Source organism: Delphinapterus leucas, chromosome 10 (assembly GCF_059928025.1).
Source record: "Delphinapterus leucas isolate spDelLeu-1000000601 "Yukka" chromosome 10, BTC_Dleu_Yukka2, whole genome shotgun sequence".
Taxonomy (NCBI): Eukaryota; Metazoa; Chordata; class Mammalia; order Artiodactyla; family Monodontidae; genus Delphinapterus; species Delphinapterus leucas.
The window spans coordinates 10,314,129-10,340,680 of record NC_143138.1 but is presented as its reverse complement, the minus strand read 5'-3'; the positions used below and the strand labels follow the sequence as shown (position 1 = coordinate 10,340,680).

General features: G+C 38.7%; 2 protein-coding genes across 4 annotated transcripts in view; one reads left to right on the top strand and one right to left on the bottom strand.

Moving 5' to 3' along the window:
- RANBP9 (RAN binding protein 9) overlaps positions 1–21,614 on the top strand; it is a 90,025-nt gene extending 68,411 nt beyond the window's left edge. Inside the window, exons 7-14 of one of the 2 annotated variants that reach the window (XM_089918333.1) lie at positions 1,500–1,612; positions 2,943–3,051; positions 4,547–4,737; positions 6,042–6,186; positions 9,499–9,620; positions 11,303–11,454; positions 17,341–17,452; positions 20,614–21,614. In XM_089918333.1, coding sequence (XP_089774459.1) covers positions 1,500–1,612; positions 2,943–3,051; positions 4,547–4,737; positions 6,042–6,186; positions 9,499–9,620; positions 11,303–11,454; positions 17,341–17,452; positions 20,614–20,744 — 1,075 coding nt within the window. In that variant the 3' untranslated portion in view covers positions 20,745–21,614. Of the gene's footprint in view, positions 1–1,499; positions 1,613–2,942; positions 3,052–4,546; positions 4,738–6,024; positions 6,187–9,498; positions 9,621–11,302; positions 11,455–17,340; positions 17,453–20,613 lie in introns of both variants that reach the window. The other variant, XM_089918332.1, reaches the window with a different exon arrangement.
- Positions 6,041–26,535, bottom strand: NOL7 (nucleolar protein 7). Of its 2 annotated transcripts, XM_022586703.3 has the most exons (9): positions 26,025–26,535; positions 25,877–25,937; positions 25,222–25,280; positions 23,901–23,932; positions 23,572–23,659; positions 23,130–23,251; positions 22,974–23,051; positions 22,389–22,494; positions 6,041–20,258 (listed from the first exon to the last, which is right to left on the bottom strand). In XM_022586703.3, exons 1-8 carry the CDS (start codon positions 26,414–26,416, stop codon positions 22,418–22,420), a joined length of 909 nt encoding a protein of 302 aa, XP_022442411.1. In that variant the 5' UTR covers positions 26,417–26,535; the 3' UTR covers positions 6,041–20,258; positions 22,389–22,417. The 2 variants fall into 2 exon arrangements, with proteins under 2 accessions (XP_022442411.1, XP_022442410.1); XM_022586702.3 differs by having other exon boundaries at positions 6,041–22,494.
- Between the last annotated feature and the right edge of the window lie 17 nt (positions 26,536–26,552).

Below are 26,552 nucleotides of genomic sequence, written 5' to 3'. Positions count from 1 at the left end.
AGTGTAGACTTTAAAATAAATACCAGTAAGTTTAAATTGTCATTCTCCCTACTGTAATCTAACCTGAGAAAATTAAAGATACCATCAGCTTGACACAGTTCATCTTAAATGTCTGTATATTTGCTTTGAACAGTCTTAAATTTACAAATCTAATAAAACTTTGAATATTTTTTTGAGGAGATAATTTTGGACATGATGATGATTCTGAAAACAAGCTTTTTCCCTAGAGCTGTTATCAGAGCCTCAACACTAGTATTTTGTCTTGCACAGTTGAAAGAATAGTGAAACTGACTCAGAATCCCATAGTTGCCATGAGTTAGAGTTGGAGCTAGGATAGACTCTCTCTGGGGGTCACATCTCTTAATGCTTTGAAAATGGTTACCACTGAGCAACATGGCAGGATAGTTGTAGAGGAAGCATTGTTTATCTTAATCCTATAGCCAGGGTTCAGTGAGGGCACCCTCCCCTACCCCATGCTTCAGAAAATTGATACTCACTATGACCTCCTGGGAAGTCCATTTTAAGAGGTTCTCCCCTACCCTCTTAAATTAATTTGAATAATTAGATGAAATAAAATGAAAAAAATCTGGTTCTTAGAGATCCTCCCCTCTGCCACCTCAGTCCCCTTTTCCTGAACCACTGCTTCACACCATTTTCTCATGGACCCCTTAGTTGTGCTGGATGGAGGCAGGTTTAAAAGTGGGTGTTTAGAGAGATATTGGGTATTCGAGTTAATATCGTGTAGTCAACAGTTTTTCTAACGTTTTGTGGTTAGATGTAAATGCCAACACCACTTGGTAGCTTTTTAAAAAAAGAAACTTTCTCTTTGGCAGCGTCACTTACATGTAAATCATATTTGAGGAATTAATGTCCTGTGCACGACCATACTAACTGATTTAGATTAGAAGGCTGACTCCTCATTGATTAATATTATCACCCTCATAGACTTTGTTCTGGAAGATTCTCTCTCTGGGTTCACCTTAGTATTTTTTGTGTTCACACCTTGTGATCCCATCTTACGTAACTGATGGATAAAGAAAATGGTTCAACTACAGAACACAAAGAGTTAATCTGTTGTTTTTAAATTGTTTTATTTTACAAAATGGCAACACTTTAGTAGGATAATTCATATGATAAAGGTAAAATAGAAATTATGGTCAGTATGATTGAATAAGGATGGGAAATAATAGGAAAGGACCTGGGGATAATGGAGTACCAAGAGTCAAAGTCATTTAATGTCCTTGATTCTCTGGTAATACTTATTTCTAGGGAGAGTAGTCTCACCTCAGCATTTGCAGTTATCTTTTTGGAAATATTACATGAATAAGACAAAATGATCTTTTTAAACTTATTTTAAAGTTGAGGTACTTAAAGCCTTAATTGTTCCAGCGGCATAGGTTGGTCTTGTAATATCAGAGTAGTCCTTGTTTATATAAATTGTAGTATGAAGCATGTATTCTCTTGACTAAAAGATGTGTGTTTCTTCTTTTTATTTTAAGAATGGTTTCATCTTATTTAGTCCACCATGGGTACTGTGCCACAGCAGAGGCCTTTGCCAGATCTACAGACCAGACCGTTCTAGAAGAATTAGCTTCCATTAAGAATAGACAAAGTAAGGACCCTGTGGTGCATGGCTAACACTTGTTTTCAGATTATAGGTTTGGTTACATTGATTTTTAGAAATTTTATTTTTTAAATTAATATTTTTTCAAATATATTAACTTGAAATTATGCCTCTGAAATTTATTTTTATTGACATTTTTGAAGATTACATTAAAAAATTCACTTATTAGCATTCTGGATGTAGAAAGATACAATTTTGGAGAAATTTTTGTAAAAATGTTTGCCATTTTTTCTTAAAATATGTTTTCTTGAGCTTTCAGGAAGTAAACATTTACTAAACAGTGTTTTTTTAAATTGGTAAAGTAGTCCACGATTAGATGTTAGTGGAGATAACATGTAAAATAAATTTAAGTATCTTTGCATTTAAATTGCTGTCTAAATTTAAGATAGTATTGATCTTAAGTATTTATGGCTTAGGTCCTGGTGCTTGTGGCCAGAGCTGTGGAGTCTGTTCTGACCAGGGCAGGTCAGCATAACGGCTGGTCCACAGTAGCCATCCAAAGATTGGTGCAGTTAGGCCATCAGGGAGGGCATGGCTTGATGAAAGTATAGGGATAAAAACAAGACATTACGGGTAAGATCATGATGGATGAAAACAAATTTTTTATAGGTCAGACTGCTGTGATAGCACTGATGACACTGCGTTGTAGCTAATCGTATGCTTGCCTGTCTTTCTCACGGCATTGTAAGCTCTGGCAAGCAGGAGGTGACCGCTTACTCTTCGTATTCCCATCATCTAACCCACAGGGACTGCTCACTGAGTAGCTATTGGATTCAGGTCTTACTCAAAGGCTAGCATTCGTTTAGTACTGGGGGCAAAAGGTTATAGTATTTGATAAGACACTTGGAATATTATTTCTTTAATGTTTCCTATGGTCTTTTTTTTTTTTTAAAAAAAACCACTTTTATTGAGGTATGGTTGACATGTTAAAAACTGTACATACTTAGCATATACATCTGGCTGAGTTTGGAGATAAGTATATATTCATGAAATCATCACCACAGTGTATGCCATAACGTACCCATCTTTTTCATTTTAGTGTTTAGTACATCAGTATTGCTTAACAGGTATTTTTCCTATGCTACTTGTATGCGAGTTTGTGGGGTTTTTTAGTAGTTTAATAAAGTACTTGTTTTTCTAATTTTTTAATTTGTCTGAAAATTTTCGTTGAAGTAGAAACTGAGTTAGAAAAAGAAGTGGAAAGTAATCATGATAATTTATTTAAAGATTTTTTACTAAATTTTTTTGAGGATCCACTAAGTTTCTGTTTCTATTCTTTTTAAAAAAAATTTATCTTTTGCTTTCTTTTTCTAAATAGGAATTCAGAAATTGGTGTTAGCAGGAAGAATGGGAGAAGCCATTGAAACAACACAACAGTTATACCCAAGTTTACTTGAAAGAAATCCCAATCTCCTTTTCACATTAAAGTGAGTTTAATAAAATGTTATATTAATTATACATGTGTGTATTATATAATCAAAATTATTTTCATACTTTCAGATATTTGGATATAATTTTGTAATGTAGCCCCTTTAAGTGACAGGTTATAGAATGTGCTTCTGTGTCGAGGACTGTGGGCAGAAGGCAGCTGTTGCTTTGTGTTTGCACTCTGTCATTCTGTCCCTGTGTCTAAGAATGTGAAAGTCTGACTTAGAAGATGGGTGTCTATTTTTCCTCCTGTAAGGTGCCTTATAGTAAGTTTGGGGCATTTTAAAAAACTGTGGTAAAAATATACATAAAATTTGCAATTTTTGCATGTACAGTTTTCTGGTATTTACATTGTTTCTGGTACATTCACATTGTTTTTCAACCATCCCTTTCTAGAACTTTTTTCATTATCTGAGACTGAAACTTGGTACGCATTAAACACTGCCTCCCCATTTCTCTCTCTCCCCGCAGCTCCTGGCAACCACCGTTCTACTTTCTGTCTCTATAAATTTGAATTTGACTGCTCTAAATACCTCATATAAATAGAATCATAAAATATTTGTCCTTGGTAACTGCTTTGTCTCACTTAGCATAACGGGTGTACAAATATATGTTAGAGTCCCTGCTTTCAGTTCTTTTGCGTATACACTCAGAAGGGGAATTGTTGACCATATGATAATTTTGTGTTTAATTTTTTGAAAATTAGTCCTCACAGTTCCATAGCCCTGCACTGTTTTACATTCCCACCAACAGTGCACAAGAGTTCCAGTTTCTCCACATCCTCACCAACACTTGTTTTCTGTTTCTTTTGTTTTTGTTTTTTTCATAAATAATAGCCATCCTAACTTGGCATTTTTTAATTGGTCCTATGAATCTTCGTTATTTTAAAATTCAGGTGTTACTAGGTTTAAGATTTAAACTCTTTAAGCACCAGAAATTCTAAACCCAGTGTCAAAATTGTCTTGCTTTAGAATCAAAGTTTAAATGTGGCCTGTTTTGGTTAAGAGGGATGAGGAAACTTGGGGACTTAGGCTCTTATTTTGTATGTAGGTAGGTATGTATATAAAAGTACATGTTTATAAAGCAATTATACTCCAATAAAGATGTTAAAAAAAAAAGTGCATGATGTTCTTATGTACTGCTTGGTTTGCTTCCAAGTGCAAATATTATTTTGATTATTTTAGCTAAAAAAGGGTTCATTTTGGTTTGTTTATTATAGCTACAGATAGATTTTCATTTTCTTAGTAAATCTTGATGAAAGGCGATACAATGTCTTTTGCATTATACTCTCATTTTTCTGGAAAATTTTAAATTGATTCTAAGCAGTACAGTATATGGAACCATGTTTAGTATTTTTAGCATACTATCTAAAGGCCACATTTACTGATAAAAATACAAGTTCTTAAAATATTTCCTTTCAGAAATCTGTTGCTATTAAATAAACAAACAGTAATTTGAAGATCATGTAAGTAAATTTTTCTTTTCTCTTTTTAGAGTGCGTCAGTTTATAGAAATGGTGAATGGTACAGATAGTGAAGTACGATGTTTGGGAGGCCGAAGTCCAAAATCTCAAGACAGTTACCCTGTGAGTCCTCGACCTTTTAGTAGTCCAAGTATGAGCCCCAGCCACGGAATGAGTGTCCACAGTTTAGCATCAGGCAAAGGAAGTGCTGCACATTTTTCTGGTGAGGTTCAGTCTTACGACGTTATCTTAAAATTTTTACCCTTCTTCGTGGTTTTGAACCAAAATAAAATTTTTTTAAAAATCTAGACATTTCTGCTAGGCGTTTGGCACATTTGTATACTTGATCTCAAGATGTTCTGGAGGAAAAATTGTGGGTGGGTCAGATTCATGTGTTTTTAGTACCAGGAAGTGACTTAAAGATGAGCTGTTTCTAAGAACAGGTTATTAACAGATCTCCATAAATGACGATCTCCACATTTGTATACTTGATCTCAAGATGTTCTGGAGGAAAAATTGTGGGTGGGTCAGATTCACGTGTTTTTAGTACCAGGAAGTGACTTAAAGATGAGCTGTTTCTAAAAACAGTTTATTAACAGATCTCCATAAATGAAGGGCAACATTCAAGTTGTCTCTAGAAATTAAATCGGAGATATTTGGTAATGAGAAGGTAATTGTGTGTTTTAGGAAAGGATAACTGTAAAGGCGGTGACGTGGCTGTGGTGTCTGGAGCCACCGATCACCGTACCCAGCCACCTAGCCCGGCTGCCTCTTGCTCACTCTTTCCCAGCCAAGCTGCCAGCAAGAGTCAGCTCTGCCAGTTCATTTCCTCCTATTCTTTTCTGGACTCACCAAGGCCTTTGGTGTTCTCTTAATTAAAATTCTCTCCTTTCTTGGCTTTTATGACATCACTTCTGCAGGTTTATTTCTGATCCTTCTCAGTCTTTTTTCTTTGCTTGCCTCTTTAATTCTGTTTTTCCCAAGGTATTATCTTTCCTCTGTACATTTAACGTTCTAAAGCAGAAATCAAATACTGTTTCCTGTCCTTTCAAAGAGTAGAGCAACACCTTTGCTTTTTCTCACTTAGCATATACCTTTCTACGTTGCTGCCTCTCAGCCTGTTTACATCACCATCCTGCACAGTGTGCGTGATTCTCATGTTTGTGTCCTTAGTCACCACCCCTCTGACACCATGTGTCACGTGAGGCTTGGACAGATTCTTAGCCTCGGTGTATTCATATGTAAAATGGGGTTATGATAACTCTGGGCTTCATGGGTGGGGGCTTGGGGGTTGTGAGGATTAAATGAGACCTATAATTAAGCCTTCAATAAATACAGGAGGAGATGACAGCTCACAATTAAGTAACCTTATGTTCTTTCAAAGAAGTTATCCATTTGTTTTCTATTTAAGTAGTCCATTGACTTTCCTGCATTATAAAAGTCTTAAATACATGATCAGAATATGGTACATCTGTTACAACCTTATGTGTTTGTTTCTATTTTTGTAAAGTTTCTCTTTTTTCCCAGGTTTTGAAAGTTGTAGTAATGGTGTAATATCAAATAAAGCACATCAGTCATACTGCCATAGTAAACACCAGTCGTCCAGTTTGAATGTACCAGAACTGAACAGTATAAACATGTCAAGGTCACAGCAAGTTAACAACTTCACCAGGTAACAATATCCCTAGCTTTTGCGTTACTATAAGCAACCTTAATCATAGATGTCATCATTTTTAATAATTTGGAGAAATTGAGTTAGATGGTCCATAGTGGGGCTCTGAGCGTTCCCAAGCCCCCAGAGGTTAAAGGGGTGGGGAGTAAGTTCTCCAAAGCTTTCTGTTCTCCTAGAGTTCATGGAGGCTCATCCTTCTGTTCCTTCCCCTTCTTCTACGTCACTCTTCCCTCTAGTGGGGTGATAGGGACACATCCAGGGTTCTGCATTTCATCTTCCTGCCACCGCAGACCCGTACAGGTGGTTACGTACATGCCACTTGTTATGGTTCTGCATTTCATCTTCCTGCCACCGCAGACCCGTACAGGTGGTTATGTACATGCCACTTGTTATGTTTCCATTAGTATATTTAACCTCTGCAGTTAACATCTGATACAGTTACAACTATTTTTTTTCTTTGTGTGTGGGTTTTTTGGTGTAAGTGTGTGAAGTGTTTCCTGAGTTCCAAATAACTAACTTTACAAAAAATATTTGTTGATGAGAACCTATCTTTAAGTAGCTTGCGTATAACAGATGGTTAAGTCATTTAGTAAAAAAATACAGTGCGAGGAGAGTATTGAGAACCTGTTGGGTGTCAGACACTGCTAGGCATGGTCTACACTCGAAGAGCTTTGAGAGAAGAGATGTCTCTGTCAGCATACTATGACATACTCAGGTTTACTGTTCATGAAACCTGAAGGTTTCATTTGAATTGAATGCTAATGTGTGACAGCAAGTTCTTATGGATTTTATCAATTTGATGTTGGTTTGGTCTTAGAACGTGAATTGATTGGTCACACTGCGTTTTGGGGGAATGTTTATCAGTGCAAAATTCTCCCATTGAAGGAGAGAGAACCTAATGTTTACCATGACTCTTAATGGAAATATGACTCTGGAGAAAGAAGTATGTGTAAAAATCTGTTTTCACAAATTTGGAGATTAATCAGAATTTCCAGGTTATCTGTCACAAATGACAAAAATGTACTGAAGTAATGGTATTGTGTGGTACAGGTGATAATGAAGTCCACAAAAATGGTATGAGAAGAACAGTAGGAAAACAGACTCTCTTGCTGAGGAGGTCAGGGTAGTCAGTAGAGATGACATAACTAGAAAATATAAGATTAGAATATTGTGAAAATTTTGTATGGAAATTTAAAAGATTAAGCCTTTAGTACATCATTGTACTTTATAGTATATTAGTACTTTATCATTGTTAGAGGGTTCTACCATAGTTTGAGGGTAGGATTGCAGTTTCTTCGTGAGTTTTTCTCTTAAATACTATCCTCATGGCAGGAAGTTGCTAAAGAGACCTATTATTACCTGAGTTGAGGGAAGCAAGCTTAACGGAAGGGGTTGATGACACAGCATCCTCTTTTGTGTGCAGTATAGAAGAAAGTAAGCTTTTAAACTGTCTTAAACTGTTAAGCAGTAACAGTTACTTTCTAGTTGGTAATGGCTTTCCTTACCAACGGTATTGTGAAGTAGGCAAAGATGGTATTAACTGTGAAAACCATTTTACAGATGTAGAGCTGAGTACCAGAGAAGTAAATGACTTTTTTTTTTAAGGTCAATAATTAGTAACTAGTAAGTTGCAGAGCTGTGACTACTTCCTGGGACGTCTGACTTCTATACTTGTGCCTTCTCCGTTACCCCCCATCAGAAATGCTCTTCTCCCCGCCCTCCTCCTTCTCCCCCATCCTAACTTCTGTTCAAGCTGTAAAACTCAACTTCAGATGTTACCTCTTCCAGGATGTTTTCCTTGATTTATATCCCCACCAAATGTTGTGTCACTCCTTGTGGAGCTTTCATCACAGAACTGAGTCTCTGTACTATAATAACTTTATTAGCTTTTTCTAGGCTGTTCACTCCTGGAGGGCAGGGGCTGTTTCATTATATCCTTAGCACCTAACACAGAGCATGGCCCAGAGGCTCTTAAATGTGTGTTGAATGAAAGTATCCCTCTCAAATACTATATTGGATTATGAAAAATGCACTTTAGTGTATTAATAAGATCACTAAAAGCTACGATCTTAAGGATTTCCCTTAAATTAAACATTATTTTCAAAGTTTGATTTCTTCTTATCAATTCTCAAATTTCATCAAGATACTAAACAAGCTTTTCTGACTGACAGGAATGTCCTGGGGCCATTGCCCTCTTCTTCCTAGATCTCTATGGGCCTTTTTACCCTGATAGGTCTTACAGATAGAAGTATGTATGCACCCACGCGCGCCCACGCACCCAAGCTGTTAACCATTGGTTACCTTTGCTGGCATTATTATGCATAAGGTGCTTTTTGCTTATCTGCATTTGATGTTTGTTTTTTTTCTACAAACATTGCCTTTTTAATGAGAAAAGATCATTTTTATTTAAATATTCTCTAAATTTTCATCAAGCATTTCCTTCTGAGCTGTATAATCATAACCTAGATCTTCATAGGAGAAATTTGGATGGTTAGATATTGTTGCTTGGGGTGTGGAAGGATCTGAAGGGCAAATATTGACGAGTTCAGCATGGCCCCGTGGAACTGTCGGCACATGCTATTCGTTCAGGCAATGTGACGTAGGTGAGAATTGGCAATGCCGTAAGTATCTCCAGAGCAGCATTTTAAAAATTAAGATGCAGCAAAAATACTCGAGAATCTTCACCAGTAAGAAAGCCTGTGAGAGAAAAATAGTGTTGGGCGCTGGGAAGGTATGAAGGGATGAGACTGAGTAGTTTTTCAGGTTATTACTTGCCATTGAGAAAGAGTATATTTTTGAGTAGTGAGGACAAATACCAAAACATCAAGGCTGTTAGTGAAAAAAATAGTCTAGAAGCGAGTCGAGTATGAGGGTGGGGAAAGAGGTGAAGAGAGGTGGGTTCCAGGAGTAGTTTGAGAGGGAGGGTTTCCCTTACACGCTGCAAGTGCATGCTGGGGTGAGGGCCAGGGATTCTGGGGCAGGAGTTGATTAACAAAGAATGGAGAGCAGATCTGAGTTTGAAAAATAGTGGGAAAATACGTGCTGAAAAATGATTTCTCCATATTGATTGGAAGTCATCAAACCACTACATTTTAGTCCATGTACTTTATCTCCAGGAGTACAGAGTTGTTAAAGGTCAGCTACAGATTGGGCTTTGAATACATTCAGGATGTAACTAAATACCTTTATTCCAGATTGCTGTTGCCTTGTGAAGTCAGTTTATACGTAGGCTCTGTAGTTGAGTAGTAATTTATTTTAAACTAAGCTGCAAGTATGCTATTTCTAAAATTAGGTTTGTTTTTTCATTTTCAGTAATGATGTAGACATGGAAACAGATCACTACTCCAATGGAGTTGGAGAAACTTCATCCAATGGTTTCCTAAATGGTAGCTCTAAACATGACCACGAAATGGAAGATTGTGACACCGAAATGGGTCTGCAGTGATATTTCTTACATTTTTAATAAAAAATGATGACTACAAGGTTATGTTTTTACTTGTACTGATTCACAGCTGATGAGCACAAATCAAATTTAAAGATGTATGTGCCATTGGATTTTATAGTGATACATATTACTTCTCTTAAAATTTCTTGTGAGAGTGGGTTGCTAGAGAGAGTAGAGTTTAATTTTTTAGTATCTTCTTTGCTGAACTGTTTCTGCGCAACTGTAGTGCTTTCATTAATGTAGGAGTACTAACTTATTAGTGTTAAATATCCTTTAGGACAGCTAAGGTTGGAGATATGAAAAGTTTTTATACCTGTTTCAGTATAGCCAATAAAGGCCAAATGGGTAGAGATGATTTTATAAGTTCTAATGAAACTTTCTTAAATTCATTCAATGTGAATATATGTGACTGTGCGCAGCCCAGCGCCTGGCAGATAGTAGGCGCCTGCATTTGACGGCCCCTGGCTCCTGCCCCCTCAGAACATGTGGCTGACAGATACATTCGCACGCATAAGTTTACTTTGTTGACAACTTGTGTAGTAAATTGTACCGAAAAGTTAAACCATCAGCAAACTTTCCCATCAATTGGGGAGTGAAAATTATTGAAGCTTATAAATTCTTATTTGTCAGAACATTAGATTTCTTAGTATTTTGAGATTAAAAGGTATTTATTCAGATTGTTAGAAATTACTTTATAAATGCAAACTTATATTACACAACCACCTTGTTGTTGAGGATTGTGTGTTCCAATGCATAATTCACTCTTTCAAGCAAGGAGTATGATTGAAAAGGCAGGCAGCCTAGCTTCACTCTATCAGATATCAGCAAGCAACCTCAACATTCCAAGAGTAATTTGAGCATAGTGATTAAGAGCAGGAGTTCTAGAGCCAGATCACCTGGATTTGAATTCTGCAACTGCCACTTACTAGCTGTGTAACCTTGGACAAATTACTTAGGAGCTCTTTGCCTCAGTTTCTTCATCTGTAAAATGGGTATAATAATAACTGCCTCATAGCTGATCTGTAAAAAGCTAATAGCACAAAGTAAGTGCTTCGTAAACAGTAACTATTATCATTATCATTAGTGATTTATGATATTGTTGTTATTAGTGACTTATACTGTTTGTTATTGATCAGTGATTATTGTCAGTCAAGATACACACTGTAAAATTTTTTCCTAAAAGTAGTATTTTTCTAAAAGTAGTATAATTAACCCTTTTGATTAGTATGTGGTGTCTTCTGTGTTTTTATTGGAGTCATTTAGTCTTTCTTACCTTCTATCTCTGTTCTTTGTCAGTTAAAGTAGCCTGAGAAGCACTACTTTTTTCTTTTTCTTTTTTTCATGTTGCTGTAGTTTTAGAAAATCGTGCTTATTATTAACCTTTCATAAAATTTTCCCTGAGACATATGTACATCCTAACACTGACAAACACAGTTTGTCACCTGACTTTCAACTGAAAGCTGGGTATTGGATCCTAGACTCCTGAGGCCTAGATAAAAGGTACCTTTTAGCTACAAAGTTCCACATTAAATTAAAAATCTGCATATTTAGGTAAAATATTAGGAAGTAATTACTAAATGAAACGTCCAAAATGTTGTAAGCAGTTTATGTTCATTTCTCCATTGTACTCCAGATGTAAGGTAGTAAAATACCTGTTTGTTTTGCTTACAGAAGTTGATTCAAGCCAGTTAAGACGCCAGCTGTGTGGAGGAAGTCAAGCCGCCATAGAAAGAATGATTCACTTCGGAAGAGAGCTACAAGCGATGAGTGAGCAGCTGAGGAGAGAGTGTGGCAAGAACACAGCAAATAAAAAAATGTTGAAGGTAAGTTTGTTTTCCCTTGAAAACTTATAAATGTGTCAGAGGAACTAAAATGTAGTTTTGTAACACATTGAGCAACACTGGAATTCCTGTTGGGAACTTGGACGCGCGCCCCTCCCTGGCTTCCAGCCCGGCTGAGGGTGCGGACACGCGGCAGGGTTCGGCAGCCCGGCTCTACTGGACAGGCGCTGGACTTCTGTACAACATACAGATTAAATCTCAGTTCTGCCACTTACCAGTGTTGTGTGCCCCTTGTCAACTTGCTTTCTTAGTTTTCTTGGCTATAAAATTGGCAGAGTTATTAGGAGAAATGTGGGTGTGCTGATAAAACTATAAATTTGAGATATTTTTACTTTAGTAGAGATTGTTCAGGGTTGCAGCAAATTGAATGTATAACGTGTGGCTTTTCTTTTGAGATTGGTGAAGGGTTGGGTCATCTTTCACAGAGAAGAGATAAAACACGTCTTCAAGTCTCTTCTGGATTGATGCCTGCGCTGGATATAGTGAGATGGAGAAAATGGAAACAGTTCATTAAGTTAGCCACAGTTCTGTGTAGCAGTTAAAGATGGAGTTTTGCCTACCTTAAGTCAGCATTGCAGTTAGTGGTAGAGATGAGGTTTTTTTCATGTTCATAGAAGGCCCACCAGCCCTGTACACCTGTGAAACATGAACCTAGCCATTGTAGTTTTTTGTTTGTCCTGCATGAGGTTGGGCTCCAAGTTGGTTTGTTACAAATATCTTCTCCTGAATGTTTTGAAATAAGCCCAAAAAACGAAGGGGAGATGCATGTAGTGGCCTTGACACTGATGCTTGGGTATAGGAGAGGGCGAGACTCAAGATTCCTGCCATCCCTTCCTGACCTAAACTGAGAGAGGGCCAGCGAGCAACACGTAGTAGTGCTAAATATGGCACAAAATCAGTCCCCCCCCCAAAAAAAACCCATCCCAGCTACATGCACTGTAGCCTCAGTAGAGCACCTGTCTAGTCTAGGATGGGTTAAGAAGCCACCTATATACACCTCCAGATAAAAAGGCATGCATAACTTGATTTTTCCATACTGGGAATTTTCATCATTATACAACTTTGAGAATCTTTTCTGATATCAACAGTGCTAAGAAACTTCTCAGGCTTTATTATTATTTCACATATCCAAAGCTATCCATTTGGGAAACTTCTTTGCTAGGTACTGGGGTTGTTTTAGGGCAGTGGTTCTCAACCTTTTTGGTATCTAAACACTTTAAAAACTATTAAAGATTCCCAAAGGGCTCTTGTTTGTATAAGTTATATTTATTGATTTTACTGTACTAGAAATTAATACTAAAATTATTAATTCATTTTAAAATAATGTCATTGTTATTTTTCATAAGTGTTTATCTTCCTAAAGTAAACAAAAATAATGAGAAGAGTGGCCCTGCTTTACATTTTTGTAAATCTCTTTAATGCTAGGTTTAGTAAATGATAAGCTGGATTCTCATACCTACTTCTGTATTCAGTCTGTTGTGATATAACACACATGTAGCCTCTGGAAAACCCCACTGTATAGTTTTGAAAGAATGAGAGTGAGAAAAGAGCAAGTAATATCTTAGTATTACTATGAAAATAGTTTTGCCCTCACAAGAGACCCTGAAAGGGTCTTCAACCCAGTTGTCCCTGGATCGTGTTTTGAGAACTGATGTTTTAGGAGATATTTGGGGATGTGAAATGTTTTTAAAAAAGAAATCATAGGCTTTTTTACACTGGGTCATCTGACTCTGTTTTCTTGTTAATACTTTATGCTGATGGAGTATGATTTTATGTAGTCCCTTTGAAAATTTCACTCCATTGCTTATTCTTTGATTCTAATTTTGCATGAAGCACAGGAAGTGGCATTACATGGCCTATCCTCAGAGATATTCCTTGATTATATATTGAATTAAGTGAAGATGTAATTCATCATCTAAAGAATGTGGATGGCTTTGATTTTGTACCTCTGACTTCTAAGCAAATGCCAACTACTTCAAGAGATTGTCTTAACATTCTGAGCTGCTTCTCTCCCATTCCCCAAATTTATCTTGATCCAGGTAAGAGATAAGATGGGTGGCTGATCCAGCTTCTAAGCACCTAAAGAACAATGCTGGAGGATTTGAGGGTAACACAAAGAGAACTTTTTTTTTTTGCCCTGCTTGAGAAGGTTTAGAAACTACTGTTTTCTTTTATTCTTCACTTCAGGTCATGGGTGGTTGAAATGGGTTTTTTTATCTTTAGTTTTGTTTGAATTTGCACAGACTTCTGAAGCATGCATACGTGTGTAGAGAGACAGGATTTGGTTAAGGCCGGCTTGAGACTTACCGAAGTTGCCGTAAGGTACACGCGTGTTGTGCTTCCCCTCAGTCGCGGAGTAGCAGGCGCACCGCGGACCTTGGGGTAGCCCACCTGTGCTAAACACGGGCTGGGCGGCCTGCTGCAGCCGTGGTTCTCTTGACCTTTTTCTGACTTTCTTGGTCTTCCTTTCCTGTTTTCCTGTTGTCTTTTGTTTTTGTTGCTTACCTGCCTGAATCTGCCAGTGGCTCCCGGGAGAGCCACCTGAATTGTTCAACAGCTGTTCACTGCGCTTGCGCAGAGCAGCAGGGCCCCTGCTGGAGGGCCGGGAGAGTCAGGTTAGAGCGAGCAGCCCCAGCTGCAGGTAGCTCTCAATCTAGTAACTTTAGACGCACCCTGTTTAGAAACTGCTACAGAGTTTAAGCCAAGTGTAAGTACAGTTTGAGAATCCTACCTAAATGTCACACTTTGTCAGAAATTTTCCCACTGAGGTAATGTTTTTTCTAAAATAAAAAGTAACCCATAATACCATGGTATTTAACAGGTATTTTCAGTTTTGTGCCTTAAATCGCATGGGCATATATTTTATCTGGTTGGTAATTGTAGTTATCCTATTTGTATTGTTCTTATTATCATAAAAAATGTATTTCCAGTTTCTATGCGTTATTGACAATTATTTTTAAATGGCTACATGATATTCTAGTGTGTTGCTGTATCAGTTTATTTAAGCATTGCTCTATTTTTAGATTTTCTATTTGCCTTTTAAAAAATGCTTTGAACACCTTTATACATGTATCTTTGTTTCTTCCTTAAAATTATTCCACTGGAATAAAGTCCCAGAAATAGAATTATTGAGTCAAAGGATACAATTATTGTGGCTCTTGCTACATGTTGCTGTGTTGCTTTCCAGAAACGTCTACCAACTTATCAGCAGTAATAAAGGGATGTGCCGGTGGCACTAATACCTTAATTCTACTTTAATGGGTTTAACATGTATCTCAAAATTGCTTATTTGCATTTCTTTGGTTACTCTCACCAATTAGTCTTACAGCAGAATTTAAAACATTAAGGTTGCTTTGCTGATTTCATTCCCCTTGTAAAGAAAGATGAAGTTCTAGATATTTACTCCTGGGAACTTGATGGTGTAAACCGGTTTTTTTTTTTTTAAGGGTTTTTCAGTTTTCTTGCTTAAAGCTTCACTCTACTTGCAAGCTGTGCTTCATAGTGTTGTGTGATCCATCTAAAATCAAGTCTAATCCATATCACTCCGTTATGTAAAACTCTTGCCTTATTGGAAAAAGTGGAAGCTTTTTAGTGTGATTTTTAGGGTGTTCTAGGATCTAAGCCCTTACCCATGGCTCCAGCCATGCCTTTTCTCCTTTCCAGCCTCAGTTTCCATGTAGCTTGAGCCTGTATCTGTGATTGCTTCTTGTGACACAATACACTCTGTTAATAAGCAATACACGGTACATCATTTACATGTCTGCCTTCCCCATAGGACTGTGTGAGTCCTCGAAACAGTGATGAGGTCCTGGTGGTCCCCGTCTGTGTCCAATAAATATTTGTTCAGCTATACTGAAAATATGGGGGTAAAATTTTAGACTTTTTTCCTCTTAATATTTAGATTGGTAATTAAAAGAAAGAAACTGTATCCTTCTAAAAGAAGTACAGTACCGTGTGGTGGTAATCTCTCACTGCCTCAGTTCGCGTCTAAGATGGGCATAGTAGTAACCACCTCCTAAGGCTATTGTGAGGATTAAATGAGATGATACACATTAGCGCTTGAAACATTGCCTCACACAACATAGTGCACAGTAAATTACTACCATCATTATCTTTTTCTGTGAATTTTGTTTTAAATGCTAGAAGGTGTATTTGACAGAATGGTCTTGATTTGACTTTTGGGACTACAGCATTTCACCTTTTTGGTAGCATGTCAGGATGTAGACGCAAGAGGATAGTTCTGTGCTTAAAATAATGATGTAGCAGTTATTCCTTGCACAGATTCTTTAGTCTGTCTTTTAAAATTTATCTGCGCTATAGGGATGGTACTTCATTAGATGGTTGTGGGGTGAATTAAGTCTTGAGCAAAGCTCAGTCTTTAGAAATAACGTGATTAGAGTTAGCTTCACAGGATATCAGATATTAATCTTTCTCCATCAATAAATTTGGACTTGGGGGAACCAGAAGTAGAATCTAGTAGCTTTGTGAGATGCATAAAATATCTTAAATACTGTTAGGAAGCAGATCTTGCAATCAGCAGGTATATGAAGCTTTTTTTTTTTTCTCCTTGTATCTACTAGCACCTGTGAGTAGCTGCAGGGGATTCAAACTAGTATAAATTCTTCAAAGAACTTTCATTAATAACTGTGGCCAGAAGTCTCATGTGAATGAGATACTCAGCAGTGTAGGGCAGTGGAGGTGCCCCGTGTATCCCTGTCTGTAGCCTCAGGCCGCACAGCTCTGCTTTACGGGCAGTTCTTCTCCAGTCGTCACAACGTAGAGGCCAATTCAGATAAGAAAGGGCAAGAGCAGGCTTGACCAGGAAGCCTCACCCCCACTAATAAGATGGCTAGAGGGGTGCCGGAGCAGCTTCATGTGGGAGGTGCTATTCTTTAGGAATCTGTCTTCCACGTTTCAACGAGCAGCAGTTTGAGTGTCGTGCTACTGAATTCACTGGTTTGGTTTCCCCAGCGCCTCTCCACGTGCCGTCTGAAAGGTGTGCAGTGTCTACCTGTATCTGTATCATAATGTTACTCTGGATTAGGGCATTGGCTTCTGGCAAAACGATAATTTATCTTTTACTGAAAGATTAGAGGGAGCTGACATTACTAATTTCGTTTAGCTCAGTTAGTCCTCATAAACTCTGTGAAATAGGACCTCTTATAATCCCCATTATACAAATGATGATACTCATACTTAGGAAGGTTGTTCTTGCCAAAGGCCACTCTGGTGATGCAGCTTAACTTGAAGCCAATGTCTGAAACCACTGTAGTTATGTGCTCCCCACAGAAAGATGACAGGAAGACAGAGCCGTCGTCTGAAAAGAAGACTGTGTGTCAGTTACTTCAGGAGGGGCGGCTTGAGGATGGCTGGAACTACTGAATGTTCCTGAAGCGGAGCCAGTTTAATTTTGTTGATTACTGAGTTTGAGAAGATGACGTCCAGTGAGATACGCTCAGTTCCCACATGTGTTTAAAAAAATATATGGGCTGGTCCTAACCTTTTCATGTCAAATTCATAGTAGTGGTCATAAATGTTTTCTCTTTCTCTTTACTTTAACCAGTAATATAGCCCATTCCACAGGAATTAAGTTTTTTCCATTTTTATTCTCTTCTGTTCTGCATGTGTTGTAGGGATAAGGGGTAGATGATGAAAATGGCTGTTTACAAGAAAAATGAAAACAAATTAGGCTTTGCTGCATAATCTAATTGTTAAAAAATATATAGCCTCCTAGTCATAGGGGTAAATGGGCTTGTGTTAGTCTAGTGCCTTAAAGCCATATTTTTACCTTTCTCTCAACGTGTAACCATGGTGAGCACAGTCGCTGAACTGTTTGAATTAAAAACCAAATTGCTATGTTTTCAACAGGATGCATTCAGTTTACTAGCCTATTCAGATCCTTGGAACAGCCCAGTTGGAAATCAACTTGACCCAATTCAGAGAGAACCTGTGTGCTCAGCTCTTAACAGTGCAATATTAGGTAAGTGAAGCCAGAAAGTACTTCAGCTAGTCTCTGGGGTATTTGAGATGGTATTTGTGCTGGCATTTATATTTTGGTAAAATCATAAGGGAAATATTTTCTACATTTAAAAAATTAAAATTACCTTAAAGTATAGGAAACTTCCTCTGGTATCTCAATCCCAGATTAAATAGATTCAAATGGAGTAAAAACAGTATATTGGGGTGCATCTTGTGATTCTGGAAGACAGAAGTTTTTGTGTGAACGTGTACATAAGCATATCTGGCCCGAGCCACCCATGTCGCAGCTCCCACGGGGCTCGAGTGCTGTCAGCATCAACCCTTGGAGACACGTGGCATTCTCATTGAAGTTCAGCATATTTAACTACATGCCCTTACCAAGTAAAAAAGGGAGGGAAGGGGAGAACAGCAGGCTTAGGCAGGGGGAGCACGAAGCGAGAAACTGGGATTTGCTGTCCCCGGTTGGTTGCCATCCTGTGAGCAACTCACTGCAGAGGAGGAGTGTGGTATTTATGTACTGAACAAGTATTTTTTTTTAAACAGAGGACAATTTTTTTTTTCAATCTTTATTCTTGGCCGCGTTGGGTCTTCGTTGCTGCACGCGGGCTTTCTCTAGTTGCGGCGAGCAGGGGCTACTCTTCGTTGCGGTGCGCGGGCTTCTCATTGCAGTGGCTCCTCTTGTTGCAGAGTACGGGCTCTAGGCGCGCAGGCTTCAGTAGTTGTGGCACGCGGGCTTAGTTGCTCCGCGGCATGTGGGATCTTCCTGGACCAGGGATCAAACCCGTGTCCCCTGCATTGGCAGGTGGATTCTTAACCACTGAGCCACCAGGGAGTCCCCTGAACGTGCGGTTATATATCAACTACAGGGTTGATTGTTTACATAAAACTTTTCGTATCTGGGCAGTTTTTCTCAGAGGTAGTTCAGATGAGAGCGATTTTTCACCTTTTTAGAATGTAATTCCTCAAGAAAAATGGGGACTGCCAGTTTAGAAGTCTGTTCTGTGCTGTTTGGCCCTGTTAGGTTTATGTCTGAAACTCTCTCTTAGATAAATAGGATCAGTGTCACACAGAGAGACTTGGAGTGAAGGCCAGGGCTCATGTGGCTGGAATGTAAAGGAAGCAGTTTAAAAGTATGCACGTTTGGGCCTTAATCTGCTTCTTTGTCCTTCTGAAGTTCATTATTCATGGTGTCATGGTCTAACACTGAAGTTCTGGAATAGTAGTAGTGTTTTTTGTGTTATACTTTTCTTATACAAATTCAATGTGAATTTTCTTTGGATAATGTGTATTTTCTTTGGTTATACAAAATTCATTTAGCTTTATTGGTAAAAATAAGTGTACTTAGTAGCAGTGCTGGGATCGTAGGGCAAATAATGGTTTACTATAATTGTCTTTTTGAAATGACTACATTATAGGTAATCATGAAGCCCTAAATTGCTTTGTATCTAGGTAAACACTCAGACTTCCAAAGAATTTTTGAAAAGTGAACAGTTTTCTTACGACAGTTAAAAATCTTGGGTTCTCCAGGGGAGTTAAAATTTTCAGTAGTAAATTGCTTAGGACCATTATCCAGGATATGGGTATTCTTACATATTGTGCCATGTATTATGTAGTTCAGCTGTAAATAGTGCTTAAACTTACATTAAATGTATATAATTCTTGCAAAAGTAATGAGACTTAAATTGCTGTGGATGCATGTGTGCATATTTATAAACACTGTGCTGTATTATATAGCTTCATCTCTAAATAGTGCTTAAAGTTATATGATATGTAATTCCTGTGAGTTTCATATGCTAAAAAAATTTAAAGATGCTTACAGATGTGCCTCCCTTGGCCAAAATGAAACTGTAATGTGCTTATTACCTCTGAGCAAGGTTACTTCCCTGTGAACCTTCAAGAGATATTTTTGAAAGGATGGTTTCCCTTTTCATTGTTTATTGTTATGGTGATTTTGTGTAAAAATAAATTGTTCCTGATTCTACCTGAGGCAGAGTTAGTTTATAAAGTCATTCCTGCTTAGAGTTGACCAAAAAATGTATCACCATCAGAATTTAGCTGCAGAGCGTCTTGCCAGAGAACAGCTAGCACTTGAATAATCTTAACCCACAGACCACTTTTCACCAGCGTGTGCATCTTTTCTTGCATATCTGTATTCTAATATTCTTCATCCTGTGTTACTTCCCCTTACACCTTAAGTCCGGAACCTGCTCCCTTTATTTCTGCCTCATCCCTTCCGGAACTTCTCTTTCTCCCACCGCTATGTGCAGCCTCAGAACCAACCACAAGGAGCCTTAACCAGCCCTGGATCGCTGTTCTTGCCCTGCTGTCAGCTGTGCCTACAAGGACTGATTAGTAATTTACTAACTGGGAATCTGCCTAAAATTAAAATTTGGACACCTCCACACGAGCAAGTTATCGGCTTCTATGGGTTTGGTCACTTTTATCACTAGTTCAGTTTTTCATTTCTGGCAAAGAATGAATTTTGCTGATGGTTACATTTGTACTACAGCTGTCTGACAAATGTCTGGTAGGAAGGACCCTGAACACTTTCATTTAATGGTGATTTTTACAGATGTTTATCCTATCAGTTGTAAATTAACTCCTCAGATTATAGGGTCGTTTGGCTCAGTTGTCTCTCGTGGTCACCATCACCACCTGCTCCCTTACCAACCCAAATGACATTCACCAACATGCCATGGAAAGGATTCGGCAGCCTCTGTTGGGTCCTGTTCCCAGAAGGGGAAGAATCCATCAGTGAAACTTGTACCGAAAACCTGGTGCCGTTTTCTTTGATAATGTCAGTTGACCTTGGAAAAATAGAAGGGAAATACTAAATATTCCTTACTCCCCACTGCAAACATTAGATAATTACATCGTTTCCATCATAGTAAATGTGGGAGTTTTTGAGTGTCTAACACCTTGAAAGTCTAATTCTGCAAGAAGTTTTTCTTATTACTTGAATACCCAGTAACCATATTACCTTGTCGGAGTAGATGTCCAAGGCATGTGCTGTTTGCTTAAAAACCACCTTTGCTAGTTAGGTAGTTAAGAGCAGTATAGACATTGGTAATTTTGTAAGTAATGCAGTATTTTCCTGATTGAGAGACGTTGTTTGAAATGTATTGCTAATTGCTATTTCCATTTTTAATCATTTTTCCTCAGAAACCCACAATCTGCCAAAGCAACCTCCACTTGCCCTAGCCATGGGACAGGCCACACAGTGTCTAGGACTGATGGCGCGATCAGGAATTGGATCCTGTGCTTTTGCCACAGTGGAAGACTACCTACATTAGCTATGCATTCACGGAGCTCACACTTATATTGTGGCATATAGTCAACATGGAAGTAGACCAGTTCTGCTGATTTGAAATTTAGATTTTTTAAATTATGTACTGGGGACAGGTTTTTGTTGCTTTACATTGCTTCCTAGTTTACAGCATGATGCAAATGATTTTCTAACTTAGTGTTAGGAGAAATTATTTTCCATCTTTAACCTCTTAGTTGTCTAAGAGTTAAATATTACTGAATTTCAGACGTTCAAATTGATCATCACAAATCCTTTAAAACAATTACCTAAAAGAAACCAAAAAATCCTGCCTTCTTTGTTGGGGGGAGAGAGGGGGGAAGGAAACGGAACAAGTTGTGTTTGTGTTAGCATGTGGGTGATGTAAACTTCAAATTGGGAGGTGTTCTGACCCCCGCTCCCATGTAAGCAATTCAATCAGTGTAACTTGCAAAATGCATAAACATCTGACAGTTTGAATTTATAGTGTTGATGGAAGAAATCATTTTTAATGTGTACTGTAAAACTTGAAATACTCAGGAGCTGAGTGAATATGTTTGTTGCTACTTACAATCCCGACCTGTTAAGTCCCAGTAGTTTTGTTTTAACATGGTCTTTTTCAACTTTGTTTCCTGTTTAACTACAGATGACTTCTGTTGTAGACTCACAAGTTTAACTGTTGTATTATAACAGTATTACATGTCAACAGTGTGGTCATGACCTTTATTTATATAAAAACCAAATATTTAGTCAATTTACCGTGTCTTAATTTAATCTTTGTACACCTTCCATTTTTAAGTGCTTAAATGAGTACTATATTGCAATAAAAATGTAGTGATATAATTAACCAGCCATTAAATTAAAAATTTACTTCTACAGATACTAGAGTGTCAATTGAATTTATATTAGGTACTTGCATACTTCTCACAATTAGTATAAAGTTAGAACAACTAAAATGAGTGGTTGCTACTATAAATCTGAGTTCTGCAACCTCAGACTGCCTTGTGTTTACTGGCCTCTGTGGATTAGGGTCAAACCTGATACTATTGGGTGATACAGAAAGAAAGCAGGAAATGAATCTTCTAATATGGCATGTGACTTGCCATTTTTACAGCAAACTCCCAAACTGGTTAAAAGTAAAACATAAAAACAAGCTCTTCAACAGGATAACAAACCACCATATCCTTTGGTTTGGTAAACCTTCTTTTAAAAAAGAACAGATTATCTAGCTACACTTAGATACTGCACTCTTCCTCGTATTCTGTGAAATTCTCATCAATAGCACAAAAATATCCAAGAAACTAAAGCATCTGAGAGCTGTCGTGGAAGACTTTTCCTGCCACACACCCTGCAGGGGAGGGGGGAGGGGTAGCAGAGGAGCCCTACTGGTGTGGGCACTGGTTGTGTTCAATAAAATGGGTAAACAATTATAAAAAGAAAGGAAAACAAGTCCTTTTAAACTGCTTTTTCTTCCAGGATGCTCAAAGACTATAAGGCACAATTAATTATACTCCATGGATGAAATGTGACTGGGTACTACCCCAGACTTACGATTTTTATATAATGATCCTCTAAAATGATTTGTAAGTCTTTTATTAATTTTTTCAGAAAAATTAAATGCTCTAAACTAAAAATGTATAAGTTCTATACATACAAAGTCCTCGTTCTTCATTTAGCTTTGATTTAGTTCTTAGAAGTTTTCATCTTTCTGACCATCCAACGTCTTTTAAACCTCTTGGCATTTTGTTTTTTCTGGGATGCTAGAATAGAAGGTTTTGTGCAGTTAAGAATAATAAAGAGATAAAGTTCCCAAGAAACAATTCCAAATTTTCTAGTTAATACATGAGTGTAAATATTAAAATTAGGTATATGTGCATACATACTACACTGACCTATTCTTCAGAAGCAACTTTAAAATAGTAATAGAAGCCATTGTAAGAAAAAAATCGATACTTCATGAGTATTTACTATCTCCTTAAAAAAGAACATCTTTCAGGGACTTCCCTGGTGGTCCAGTGGTTAAGACTCTGTGCTCCCAATGCAGGGGGCCCGGGTTCGATCCCTGGTCAGGGAACTAAAGCCTGCATGCGCAACTAAAGATCCCACACGTGGCAGTGAATATCCCACGTGCCGCACGCAACTAAGACCCAGCACAGCCAAATAAACAGATTTTTTTTTTTTAAAGAACATTATTCAATATATAAAACTATCAGATTCAGAGAATAAAGCTGAATCTTACCCCAAGCATTATTCAAAAACTGGGCTGCGGCCTTTTTCACCGGTAACCTCTTGTTGTCAAGAGACAGGAACTTGTTTACTAGGAAAGAGAATTATTTATCATTGCTTTGTTTAACTTGCAGTTAAAAGGGAGAAAAATAGTCCATAAAGAAATTACCAGTAGTTCTGTTGGTTCCAGGACCATATAAACAATTTTGTATGAAGGCTTTGGCCGCTTCTTGCCTTGAATCTCTCAAATCTTGGTCTTTCAGCCTTACAGCCAAGTAGCTTTTATTCTGGCTGGTAATCAATACAAAAGGTCAAAATGAGGCAGTGCTTATTTTCAAAATAAAGTATTTTTGTTAGTTGACTCAAATAGTGGAAAACAATATCCCAAGTCCTAATTTTGTATATGCACGGGTAAGATGATAAAACTAAATTACAGGACTATTTTACAAGTAATGTTTACATCTTAGTAGAGCAAATAAATATTTTTTTTAATATAAATACCAAAAACTTTCCACAGAGGATCCAATCTGAAACTGCTACTAATTAAGCCAATACTCTCCTCCAAAGGTCACCTTTACATCCTACACACACAAAAAGAAGACTCTTCTTACCCAACAGTCTGTACTTTCTGCACTTTTTCTTTAGCTTTCTTTGAGTCACTTCCTTTCTCACATTCTTCATTTTTCTTTTGCAAATTCACTAAAAAATTGAGTTATATTTCTAATTAGCATTGGTGTAAAAATAAATCAGGAACACATACTGGAGTTCACTTTAAATACCCACTACACACCAGTGTGTGGTTTTTATTTGTAAGAAATAAGCTACAACTGGCCAGGCCTGTTCCCATGCTCTTTCTAAGGGTCAGTAACATTTGACTGCAAATACCTGCAAATGCAGTTGACACTTAATGAGAAGTTATTTAAATTAGAATAGTTCATACCTTCTTTCAACTTTGCCGGTGATTTCTTCACACTAAGGAAGAACAAGAAGAACACTAATTGGGATGGCAGAGAGCAAAGGTGACTCAACTTGTTAAAAAATTTCATCTAGTTTTACAAATAAGATACCCCTCCCCCCCTTTTACTACCACCATTCTCAGTTTTTACTTAGGATCTTTAGAAAGAAAGAGTCTCTCCCCAATGAACTGACAACTCAAAATCAACAAACTATACTAGGTTGGGAATATCTTCTCAGAATTTAAAATCTGAAAATATATTAGCAGGCTTCCAAAGAAGCAGACTGTTGTGGTTAACAGAGTTAAAGTGAAATATTTAAGAATTATATAGTACAGTATTTGAAATACAAAGTGAAAGGTGGTACGCCTGCCTCACTTTATTTGGAGAGATCTCGAAGGATTAATTGAACAATTTAGACACAAACGAGGATAGAGACAAGAATTTATAGCCTCAAGAAGTGCGGTCTAATGGAGAGAAAGGTAAATGGCAAAATACAATGAGATATCTACACAGAAGCACTTGCATACTGGAAAAAGCTCGACGGTGGAGCGAGCGATGGGGTGGAGGGAGTGAGAGAAGACAGGTGACATCTGGACTTGGTTTTGAAAGGTGAAAAGGACTTTGTCACCGTGATGTATTCAGAAACCGAGTAACTCTGGAAAAAGTTCTTTTACTGAAAATTTGAGAACCACTGTGCTAAGTCAAAGATGCAGGGCTAAACTTCTAAACTGAAAGCAGTAAGAGGAGACAAGGGGGAATGGGGAGGGGGGAAAGCAAATATTTAGAAATGTAAATTAAGTACGGTTTGACTGATTCCCTGGCACAGATGAGGAAAAGTAGCTTTAAACGTGCAGTGGATGGCAGAGCTGCTAAGTGAAATGGGGAACGAGGAGGGAGGCCAGGTTAGTGGCAGATAGGGCAAGTATGGGACAAGCTTGAGTTTTAGGAGCCTATGGATAATTGCCTGCTACTCCACTAAAGGATAAATTTCAAAACACTGTTTTGTTCACACCATCTATCCTGCCCCTAGTACAATGACAGTGGCCCACAACTTATTGAATGAACACACTAGGATCAGCAACTCAGAAACTAGAGTTACCTATGGGGAAAACAACAAACATAATAAAAACCAGAAGACTGAAAAGTGGAATATTTCCCTCAACCTGTCCCACCAAATTCAAATACTGTGTAGCTTTTTAATTTAGACTTTACAATTTCTTCAGTTATTTGAGTTCAAATTAATGTACCAATATGTAATTCAAAGACTGTATGTAGGCAAGTAAAAAAACGAGATCCATTACTTACCTAGTTTGTGAAGCTGTAGTTAACTTCTCTAGAATAGTATCTGGAAGAAGTTTTCTTTTCTTAAAAACGTTTTAAAAATCAATTAAAAGTGAGGTACACGACAATATGCCCTGGATTGCTTTTAAAAGTTACCATTTTAAGGACAGCCCTACCTCTAGGCAAATAAATGAATTGGGCTGAACACCGACCTCCACTATCTCTAAGCTGTGGGAAGACTGGGACCAAGCATCTCAGAAACCATTCCACATTCTTCGGAAGATGTGAAGACTGGAACCCTCAGGTCACTATCATACACTGGAAGCAGTTAATATCACGTCCATATGGAGTCAGTTCTGTGGCCAATCTGCTAAACAGCAGAGAAGCACATCAATCATCCTCCATGTTGGAACGGCCCTTAGTTTCCAAAGCACCTAATTCTCACGGCGACCCAGTTTCAAATAAACTACCTCCGCCGAGCGTCAGGGGTGGGACTGACCCTACGATTTCAGGTTCCCACCTCTTCCCACTCCCTTTTTCAATCGGTGGACAGCAAAGAGCACGAGCACCTTGTCACTGTAGTCAGAAGAAAATATTAGCGACTTTCCTCTACCCCACATCCTAGCAACTTTGAATTCTACCCCGAGCCGCGTTGTGAAACGCCGCCCTCCCCTCCAACCTTCTGTTCGATGAACAACTCCTCGCGTCGCTTCCTCTTCTCCTTCAGAAGCGTTTTATCCCTGGGAGAAAAGGCGACAAGTCAGTGCGGGCAGGGACGAGCGGGATGGGAAGGGGCGCTTCTCCCCGCCCGGCCGCGGGCTCCGAACCTGCGCACGGTCTCGCGAACTCGCCGCTCCTCTTCTTTCGCTTCCACCTGAGCGCTGGCGAAAGTCAGCTCCTCCGGAGCCTCGTCGTCAAGCTCATCGTCCCCTTCCTCGTCTTCCTCCAGCGGCTCGGCAGCCGCGCCGCTGCTCGGCTGCCCGAGCAACAGGCCGTGCTCCGCCTCCTCTTCCGAGGCGGGCTGGCCCTCGTCCACCATCGCCGACGCCGAAACCGGAGCGCGGGACGCGCGCGGCCTGAGCTGCACCATGACCCAAGCTGCGGCCGACCTCTGACCCGGAATCAGCACGCAAACGGAGCGTGACGTAAAAGGCAGGCGCCACGGGTTCTGTCGCCCTCTGCAGGTTCCGAGGCCCCACTGAGCTATGCAGAGGCGCATGCGCAGAGCGGGGACGGGCGTGGCCTGAGGAAAGCTGGGGGCCCTTCCCTTCCGCCCGGCTCCGGGGCTGCGCGCAGGAGGCCTCGCGGCTCCCTCCCCGCTCACGACTGCGAGAGCAGGTGGCCGTGCTTTCTAG